Raw genomic sequence first — 10,975 nt, 5'->3', positions numbered from 1 at the left:
AAGCCACAGGCAGTATCCTGAGGGAGGAGGGATGGCAAGCCTTCTGGAAAGGTCACGTGCCAGCCCAGATGCTTTCCATTGTGTATGGAATGGCACAGGTAAGACTGAGACCACAGAAAACATCTGCGGCATTGACAGAAAATAGGGACTGGGTACAGGTACACGGGCAAAATGGATGGGGATGTTGGGAGGTTTTTTTTTGTATTGTATTGTATTGTTATTGTATTGTATTGCATTGCATTGCATTGCATTGTATTGTATTGTATTGTTATTCAGTCCCAACAAATTTCCTTGTGTATGTGTGTGTATGCATGCATGCATGCATGACTGAAATCTGACTGAATGACACAGGAAACGAATGATGAGCGTCCAAAGGCAGAGCTCTGCCAGTCAGCTTTTCCCATGTACTGTAGTCGCCTGTTGTGTACCCTTTGTTTGTAGAGCCCTTACACCTTGATCTCTGACTGAAGATAGTCACCATATAACTATGAGTATCAATAATGATAATAATTATGATGATATATATTTTTAGTCCAATGATAAGAATGATAAAAATTGAAAAAAAAAAATTGCCGTCTTCCTGGGAAGACCATATTTTTTTAAAGTTGGGTTGACAAAAATTTCAGCAGCATTGTAGATAATGTAAACTGCATTGAACTGAGCATTTCATTGTCATGAACACCTGACATGTTACCATATTTCTGTATTCCTTCTTCACCTTTGCACATACACAAGATTTCAAAATCTTAATTGACCTTTGGCATGGAGGATTTCAGAAAAGAAAGTAATCCAGAACACAACTAGGTTTGTCATGTTTGCTTTATTTTAGGTCAAACTCCATTTCACGCATACACTTGCAAACACACATACATGCACACAGACATGTGCACGTGCGCACGCACACACGTACACACACACACATACACACACACACACACACACACACACAACCACACACACACACACACACACACACATACACTCAGACAGACACACACACATACATACAAACAGACAGACAGACACACACACACACACAAACACACACTATCTCACTGTTTTCTTCTGGTGAACATTCATACACCATCTTGTTTTGTTAATCAGTGAGTCTAAGTAAAACTTTAGATCAAACTTTTGATTAATATAATGCTATCATTCTTACTCTAGCACTCTTTTTCTCAGTACATGTCTTTTGAAGTGCTGACCCAGACGGCATGGCATGTGCTGCCCAAACAACTGACCACCACAGAGTGGAGACCGGTCACTCACACAGTGTGTGGTGCGGCCAGTGGAAGCATTGCCACCTGCATCATCCATCCCATGGACGTTCTGCGCACTCGCTTCATAGGCCAGGGAGAACCTAAGGTAAAATCCATGGCAGGCATCCCTGACAATCCAATCTCCTTTAAAAATTCCAGAAAATCAAAATCTATGCTGCAAGGCTAATATTTGGAACATCCAGACAAACTCCTCTTCTTGAGAAACTACACTAGTTGCCTAGATCTCTCACATGATAGATTTCAAACTAGCTACCTGTGTTTTAATCCAAACTAATGTCATAAACCATTTCTGTACCCACATACCTTTTGTGACTTACTTTCAATCTATACACTTTCTAGATCTTTACCCTTGGTTATGGATTCCAGAGTGAAGAAACAAAAAATCCCAAGGCCAGTGCTGTGACAGGAACAAATTGCCCTTCTCAGTTCAACATGTGGATTCCTCACTTCAGTTTTAACATTTCTTTCAAACCATATCTCTTCCATTCTGCCTACCATCTTATTGAATGAATATATGCTTTTTGAACTTCTGCTGGCTGTGTATGTACATGTGTGATTGTATGTTTGTGTATGCACTTGTTTGTGCATGGTTTAAAAAACAACAACGTTCCATACAGATCTGGGTGAGGATCTCAAGGCCTGACCTGCGCGTTGGGTTTATGTGTAGGTCAGGCATCTGCTCTGTTTTTGTTTTTTGTTTTTGTTTTTTGAGCATTGTTGTTACATAGAGGGATCATTCTGCTTGCTTTGACAACCCCTTGAAACTGAAACTGAAAGTTATCTTCAGTTTTGTGGTTCCAGATGTACACAGGCATTGTGGATGCAGGGCAGAAAATACTGTCCCAGGAAGGCGTGCTGGGCTTCTACCGAGGTTTGATCCCGGCCATCATCCAGATCGCTCCTCAGATGGGGCTGCAGTTTGGGTTCTACTCTCTCTTCACGGGCCTGTGGAACAGGACAAGAGGAGTCTGGTTCGATTCCATTCCTGGTGAGGAAAGAGCGGCAAACATACAGGGTTTATGAAAAAAGGTTAAGAGCCTCTTGGCAACTTGAACAGTTTTTATTGTTGAGAGCATGGTGAAAAGATGCTGAATTTTTGGCAAACGGCGGTGTCTACAGCCAGTGTAAATAGCATTGCTCATAACCAGAGGTGCTTTCTTGCAGTTACACTTCCTTTTTTCTTTTTAAATAATTATTTTATAACAATATATGAATGTTACACTAAACATTCATGGCTACTGTCTAGAAACCACTGAATAACTTTTTTTTTCTTTCTTTTTTTTAACAATACATGAATGTTATCTATAAACCACTGAATAACTCTTTTTTTTTTTTTTTTTTTTTAACAATATATGAATGTTACACTAAACATTCATGGCTACTGTCTATAAACCACTGAATAACTCTTTTTATTTTATTTTATGCTTTTAACAATATATGAATGTTACACTAAACATTCATGGCTACTGTCTATAAACCACTGAATAACTCTTTTTTTTCTTTCTTTTTTTAACAATATATGAATGTTACAATAAACATTCATGGCTACTGTCTATAAACCACTGAATAACTCTTTTTATTTTTAACAATATATGAATGTTACACTAAAGATTCATGGCGACTGTCTATAAACCACTGAATAACTCTTTCTATTTTATTTTTTTAACAATATATGAATATTATACTAAACATTCGTGGCTACTGTCTATAAACCACTGAATAACTCTTTTTTTTTTCTTTTTCTTTTTTATTTTGTGAAACATCCAATTCTAAACACATTTTTTAAACTGTTCATGGTGCACATGTTCCAGAGACAGGTCTTGGTGAATTCAGTGAGAGGCCAGTGGTCGATCATATGCACATTGCATAATTCATATCATCTCTTGATTGTCGAACATTTTAACCCCTAGGCTGCCTGCATGACGAGATAACTCGTCATGGCAAGCATGTATGCTTCGCTGCCTGCATGACGAGATAACTCGTCATCGAAATATTCTGACTTTTCCCTGCTTTGCATTCAGTTCGTTGACAAAAATGCTGGTAGCTTTAGCTTGGGGAATCTTTCTGGATTCTATTCATAGCTAGAAACACCATCTGCGTCATAAGGCAGTCCTTTATTTGAACGTTTTGGTTGGGTTACTGGCCGCAGTCTTTGCCTGGCTCCTCTTCTCGCTCGCTCAACAAAATGTCGGACTGACGCCGTGCTCAAGACACGCGATCGTGACGAACTAAATCAACCAAGATTACTTTCTTTAGCTAATGCTCAGAAAGAATTGGAGCATAAATTCGAAGGAGAAGACAGTGGTGAACATTTATAGGACGATTTGATAGAAAATAAAGGGAGCAATCAAGAGAGTGGCCAAGATACAACTATCAGTGAGTGATGCAGGCTGTTCAACTCTAGCAGACGAATTTTTAGCAGGGCACCGTATGAGCTATTTTCTTGGCACTCAGCCAACGCGGTCTGATGACGTGACGGTGTGAGAGGGGTGAAGAGGAGGGGGGTGGAGACTGAGGGGGCGTGGCCTCACATTCATATTATCACTTGCAGAAGTCACAATGCATCTATTTCTTTTTCAGTTTTTTTTATATTGTGGTTGTTCTAGTATGATTTTGTGTGTGCAGATATCCATTTGTCCAGAAAATGATATTTTTGTGCAAATTACCAGACTAATGTTTGTAATGAACAAGTTGAAAATGTGACAAAAAACAAAACACTGATTTCAAAACAACAGCATGTCACTTAAAATGCATAAAATGGGAAAACATCATGTGTTTTGTATTCTTTATTCATTTCCCTTTCAGAAAATATATACTTTTATGGGTCTTTCTCCAATAACAAAGAGCACAGAATTTTTTGAAAATTTATACCCGTTTTTTGTGAAAAAACCCTGGCAAATAGATTTCACTTAATATTAAATCTTATTTTCCTGGCAGCGAAAGGGTTAATGAAACACACCTGCTTTTATGAAGTGGTCCTTATCTTTGTGAGAAAAGAAGTATAAGCATTACATCCTCAGAACAACACATAGTTTAATCATGCGTCCGTGTTTTAGAAAAAACAGTAATTCATAATAAAATTAAGTTTAACACAGAATAAGCTCATATGATACATGCAGTGTCCAGTTATATTTATGGTACAAATACCCAATCTATATGACAGTTTGACAAGGAAAAATACAAGAGCAACCTCGAATGAATGCACATGGAGTGCACTTGGGCTGGGCCAAGCCTTCCCATGTGGAACCCTAGACATGGTGAATATGAATTCACTGCCCCGATGGCTGTAAAAGGCTATGGGACCTTTATCCTTTATTAATGGGACCTTTATCCTTTGTCTTTATTGTCCACACCTTTTTAACCTGTTTTTAACTTCTGTCACTTCCCAGATTCTGTGGAGAGCTTCGTGTGTGGCACCGGCTCAGGAATGGTCTCCAAAAGCATCATTTTTCCACTGGACGTGGTCAAGAAGCGCTTGCAGGTGCAAGGGTTCGAATCTGCCCGCATCCGATTCGGTGCTACGCGGCAGTACTCAGGGATGGTGTCGTGCCTGGTTCAGATAGCCAGACAGGAGGGGGTGAGGGGACTGTACAAGGGACTGACGCCCGGGGTACTGAAAGCTGGGCTGGTGGCAGGAATCAACTTCAGTGTGTATGAACAGACGTGTCGGAAGTGGTTGGCCTTGAAGAAAGCTCAGTGAGTGTGTCAGATGTGGTTGGCATAGAAGAAAGCGCGGTGAGCGTGTTGGTTGTGGTTGGCCTTGAAGAAAGCACAGTGGCGTGTTGGATATGGTTAGCCTTGAAGAAAGCACAGTGAACGAGCAAGTTCCGCGATCGGTTATGAAGTCTTGGGTCTTATTGAGATAAATCAACTACTGTGACAGAAACTGTGTACATGACTGGGAAGACTTGTATGTGTATGTGCATTTGTATATGTGTGTGTGTGTGTGTGTGTGTGTGCACAAGTGTGTGTGTGTTGGTGGTAGGGGATTATGTGCTTCTGTGTGTGAGTTCATTCTTCAGTATAACATCTTTTCTGAAGGTGTAACTGAACTTCAGTTGCAATAGTTTTTGGATTTTCATCCTTTTAATGTCAGGTGTGTGTTTGTGTGTGTGTGTGTGTGTGTGTGTGTGTGTGTGATTTATTTATAATGATTTCTTTGTGAGTGAATGAATGTGTATTTGTGACAATTTTTGAAAAATGTTTTGTGTGTGTTCACTTATAATGGTTCTATGCTCTTTTGCTTGTTTGAAAACTGAATGGAAAGAAAAAAAGATAACTGAAAAATACGTAGATGATAAATGTGAGTATCAAAATTCACTGTGATAGATCAGTTTAAAATGGTTTTGTCATACAATGCACATGTATTATTTTCTTCAAATATATTTTATATTGACTAAGTAGAAAATGCATTATTTTATGACTTAGACTGTGACATCTACAAGTATTGAAAATGTTCATAAGTTGTGTTTGCAAGTGCGAATGTGCATACAGTATTTGTGTTTCTGTGTGTGTATATCATGGTGTGTGTGTGTGTATGTGTGTGTGTGTGTATTTCTGTGTCTCAGTATATGGGTATGACAATGAGTGTGTTACAATGTGTGTGCATGTGTGTGTGGAGGGGAGGGGTGGGGCATTTGAAATGGCTGAAAGGTTTGTTATTTATTTTGTTTACAGTTCTTTGCCAGGTTTTGGACACAGAGAAGAGAAACAAGTTGTAAACAAAACAATTATATGACATAGCTAGGTTTCAACGTCAAAATAATCAACAGTGAAAAGAAAAAAAGATTAGAAAATACATTTCTTCCCCTGCTTAGGCAGATTCCATACATTTTGTTTTTAATTTGCTCTTTTTTGTGTGCATACCTAGAATTATTTCTCATTCCTGTGCAATATGGTGATAGAATGATACAAACATAATTGAACTCATTTATACAACTGACCCATTTCAAGTTCATGACAACTTCTTGCTCTGGTCTTCTCTCAGAATTGAAATGTACAAAAAAAATTAAGTAACCAATAGTTACAGCAGAGATGAAGGGAACTAGGACGTGCCATGGCAGAATCGTGTGGCAATGGACTTCTGATCCAGTGTTCACCAGTGATCTAGGTTTGAGGCCTTGTTTCGGCATGGTGTTGTGTCTTTGGGAAAGGCATTTTACTCCCATTTTTCTCACTCCACCCAGGTGTGAATGGATGGTTCCTGACTTTGGTAGGGGGAGGTTTAAACGACAGAAGGACATGATTGGGCCTTGTGTCACTGTACCAAGCCCTGACACAGAGGATATGAATTCACTGGTCCTATAATCATATAAGGCTATGGGACCTCTAACTTCCCACCTAAAAGGGTCCCAAGTCTGTTACTGATGTCAGGTGGTATCTCAGCACAGCAGTGCAGGTGTTCTCTGTAAACTTGTGTGCTGAATGGTCTCAGAACGAGAACTGCCGAATACCACCACAGTGACTTACACAGCACAGCAGTGCAGGGTCTTCAGTGGCGGGTGGGCTCATGGCAGCCTGACATTGGAGTTGCTCATGGAATGTTGGTACTTGGTTTTGTACAGAACAGGCATGGATTGTGAATGCCTAGTATTTAGGGTAGAGGGGAATAGGGGGTGTGGGGACTTTGTTAACCCTTTAACTGCTGTACCCTGGTTAAAAAAAAAAAAAAGAAAAAAGAAAAAAAAGAAGAAAAAAATTGGTATGACATGAGTTTGAAGTACAGTCACAACTTTTTGTGTCATTATAGACGATGTTAATGATTTTGCTGAACAAAAGTGATGCAGTTCTCAAGAATCGAGAACCAAGAATATTTAATCCTTTCACCCCTTTTGGGGCATGGAGGATATTATATAACAGCAACAGTATTTTACACCAAAATTAAACATAAACAATTAAAATAACATAACTATCAGAAACAGTATATAAAACAACATAAATGATGATAGTATTTTTCTAGTATTAAACCTCAGGATAGATCAGACTACATTGCTCATCTTTGCAACATTACTTAAGTTTAACCAGATTGTCTTGGCTGCATGAAATAGCTTACACAGAAAGCCTCTTCCATTAAGAAAAATTAAACAATCGTTGGCCTTTTTTTCACTGACGTTATAATGCAACGATCTCTTCCGAATCTTTCTTCAGCAGAATAAGTCTAAGGTGTTTTATTTTATTTTTTTTTTTTTTTTTTTTTTTACAAGTCCTACATCATAACCATGTAATACGTCATTTACTTAAATGAGGTCGCATGAGTCATCATGTAAACATTTGTTGGCCGTTCAGCATCAATGATCTGAAGTAGATGACTCTTTTGTGCAGCAACCCACGACAACCTCCAGCAACATCTGAGATTACACAAAAGGACTATGCACACCCCAGCGCACAGCAACAAAGTGATTAACAGTATAATCGTTAACTTTCTTGTTCATGACTTGGCGATTGTATCTTTTATTAAGAATGGTACAGTCATATAAATTCATATACGGGTATGCATAATATCTGTGTATTTTCCATGCCTTCTAATCAAATTACAGATATCAAATCATTTACACATACAATTTTCAGTCTGTGAGTTGCTGAGATTTTGTTTTCAACACATGTGCACAGTCATGTTATTCACTGTCCAGTAGATCACATGAGATCATCAAGTATTTTAGTGCATACATTAAATGTCCAGCTAAAAGGGCATTACAGTACATTATACTTATTTTGATATAAACATATTTTATATCATCAAACAAATTAACACTGCCATGAAATCTTTCAGAGACTGTGTCAACTGTTCCAACCAGCAGTTATTTATAGTATCTTGTAACACATCTCTATCAAACAATCATGCTTAATTAGTCATCATCAGGAAAGACTCATACATTGTCAGAACGTTTATAACAACATATTCCCTCCTGAACAGCTGATATGACAAATATTTACGATACAATAATGTGATTTTTTTTTAATCCTAAATCATTTAAAACGTCAATAAATAAGCATGGTATCCTGTCTGCCAGTCTTAGTGTCAAAAAACGACAGGCAATCAAATCATGAAATATAATGAGTGAAATCTTCATGTTGAGTTCTGTTTTCCAGTTCACATGTATTCATAAAGATAATCATTGATTCAATGTTGCATACACAGTCTGGTGCAATGGGCAGGGGACAAGTAAACAGGGCAGATCTCCATCATGCAGGCAACCAGTTGACCAGGTGCTGCAAACCCAGGGCACTTAAGTCCAGCTTGTCAACCTCCAGCAGAAGCAGGTCGTCGGGCATGTCAAGGAAAACCACCTTTGGTTCCGATGTCTGGTCCGGTGTGTTCTTCAGCACGCAGCAGATCTTGCCGCTTGTGTTGAACAGACTCTGTCCACGTTTGCGTTCTGTTTCGCGATGTGAAGCATTCTTCTCCGTGGAGGGGTCTGATCATCGTTTACGTATACGGTCTTGTAGTTTGACATTGTCTTTAGTTGTTTTCGTTTTGACATGAGTGCTTTCGTTTTTCTTGACTTGAGTTTCACAATAACAGGACGACTTGAAGAGAAGCTTCTGTCACTGGTGTTGCTGTTTCTCTGATTTATGTTTTCGGGTCCCACTCTGTACACAGCCTCAATGTCCTCAGGTCTGATGTTGCACCATGTTGCTTGAAAGACATTGATCAATTTCTCTTCAGTGTTTCTGTCTGGTGTTTCACTGAGGCCTACAATCTTGACTGTTTCACATCTGCTGAGCTGATCTTGCTGGTTAAGTTTGTATTGCAGAAACAGATTTTGATGTTGCAGATGCTTAACTGACAATTCATGTTCTTTCATCAACTGGGTAACAACAGAAGATAAACTGTCCTTCAAGGTAGTTAGCAAAATCTTCTGAATGGTAGAGGACAAAACTGGAATCAAAAGTTCTGTGACACATGAAGCAATTTCGTCATAGTCACTGACGTCATTATTTTTCTGGCTCTTCTTGCCTTTTCCTTTCCCCCCTTTTCCACTGTCAAGCTTACTCAGCCCATGCTTCTTTGTTTTCCCCCACAAATCAAGACCATCAACAAGTCTGTCAATAGAAGTTCAGTTACAGAGTGGTGACTGACGACCTGTTCTGCAAGCTCTGTTTTTATCACAGTGACAGCCCTTTACTGATGTGTATACTCATCAGCAGCAGTGTAGGGGTTAAACTATGCATGAGGAACTCTGCTGCCGGGATGGGACATTGAACAGCCAGTTTCCTCTTATCATTTGAACCAAAATTTGGTGTGTATGTTTTTAGTTTAATATGCATATAATCAGGTGTTGATTAAAAAAAAAACACTTTTTGTTTTGCACAAAGCAAGAGTGTGTAAACACTGCTGGAGGATTATATTTTTATTTCGCTGTTGTTATTTTTGGGTAGCATGGTTGGGATTTTTCTTCTCTTTTTTGCTAAAGAATTTAAGAATGCAGTGTACATGTTTGAGAATGGTTGTGTATGGGTTTATGAAACATACATTACAGAATTTATAGGACATTTCATGACAATGTGTCATTATTTCAAAGTGGACTATCACATTGGAATCTCACTAGATGTATTTAATGTGGTAAATGTTTATGCTATGTTTATCATGTTGGTATGATTTATGTATGTGTTATACCTCAAACAAGTACTCCATGTGTGTTTGAATATTTGTTATTGAGATTTTATTTTGTTTTGAGTGTGCAAGGAGTTTGAATATTTCTTATTGAGATTTTATTTTGTTTTGAATGTGCAAGGAACAGTACCATAATTGTGTTTTTTCTAAAGGGTTTTTAGCTTTTAGAAAAAAAGAAGAAAATGATTCTATTACTTATCTCTTTGGATGAAACGTAATTTTAAGATAAATATTGCCATTGTCTTTACTCCAAATGGATGAAATTTCAATCACTGGGTGTTCTTCAGTATTATTACTCTCTTTATTGTAACATGGAAATTATTCAGTATCTTTTTTTTTACATCAGATAGGAGGCATTATTCCCTGGTTTATAGCGAATTTGTTTTCAAGCACTCTCATTTGTTGAAAGCATTTTGAAATCAGTCATTTACATTATAAACTTTTGCCTTTCGCACAAGTGTGTGTGTATGTGTGTGAAGGGGGGAAGGCAGGGGGTCAGGGGGTAAACTGCTGAATGGCTTAGTGGATGGAATGAAGAGTACTGATGGAATTCCAGAAATGTTACTGCTTGAAACTCAGTCCACTTAAAACCATGCTGGTACGTCCATGAAAAACTGTGTAATAATGAAAACACAAACCCAGATGCTGCCACATGTCCGTCAAGCAATGTCATCACTCACATCAGTACAACAGTCATGAACAAAAACAGAAAATAATGTCAAACACATCACTTTGCTTATAGTTTCAAACAGGTATCAAAGCATGTTCTTCTTCAGCGTTCGTGGGCTGCAACCCCCACGTTCACTCGTAAGCACACGAGTGGGTTTTTATGTGTATGACCATTTTTACCCTGCCATGTAGGCAGCCATACTCCGCTTTCGGGGATGTGCATGCTGGGTATGTTCTTGTTTCCATAACCCACCGCACGCTGTCATGGATTACAGGATCTTTCACGTGCGTATTTGATTTTCTGCTTGCTTATTCACACGAAGGGGGTTCAGGCACTAGCAGGTCTGCACATATGTTGACCTGGGAGACTGGAAAAATCCCCACCCTTTACCCACCAGGCGCCGTCACCGAG

At 38.7% G+C, this 10,975-nt stretch overlaps 1 protein-coding gene across 2 annotated transcripts in view; it reads left to right on the top strand.

The window, feature by feature from the left end:
- Positions 1–10,341, top strand: part of LOC143287667 (mitochondrial thiamine pyrophosphate carrier-like) — a 12,089-nt gene extending 1,748 nt beyond the window's left edge. For both annotated transcript variants that reach the window (XM_076595842.1, XM_076595851.1), the window contains exons 3-7: positions 1–98; positions 1,183–1,365; positions 2,082–2,268; positions 4,670–4,976; positions 8,436–10,341. The exon at positions 1–98 is cut by the window's left edge and continues 55 nt beyond it. In XM_076595842.1, coding sequence (XP_076451957.1) covers positions 1–98; positions 1,183–1,365; positions 2,082–2,268; positions 4,670–4,976; positions 8,436–8,763 — 1,103 coding nt within the window. In that variant the 3' untranslated portion in view covers positions 8,764–10,341. The remainder of the gene's footprint in view (positions 99–1,182; positions 1,366–2,081; positions 2,269–4,669; positions 4,977–8,435) is intronic.
- The last annotated feature ends 634 nt before the right edge of the window (positions 10,342–10,975 follow it).

Source organism: Babylonia areolata, chromosome 1, assembly GCF_041734735.1.
Source record: "Babylonia areolata isolate BAREFJ2019XMU chromosome 1, ASM4173473v1, whole genome shotgun sequence".
In the NCBI taxonomy this organism is placed as follows: Eukaryota; Metazoa; Mollusca; class Gastropoda; order Neogastropoda; family Buccinidae; genus Babylonia; species Babylonia areolata.
Note: the sequence above shows the minus strand (reverse complement) of the source record. Positions and strands in the feature narration are given on the sequence as shown.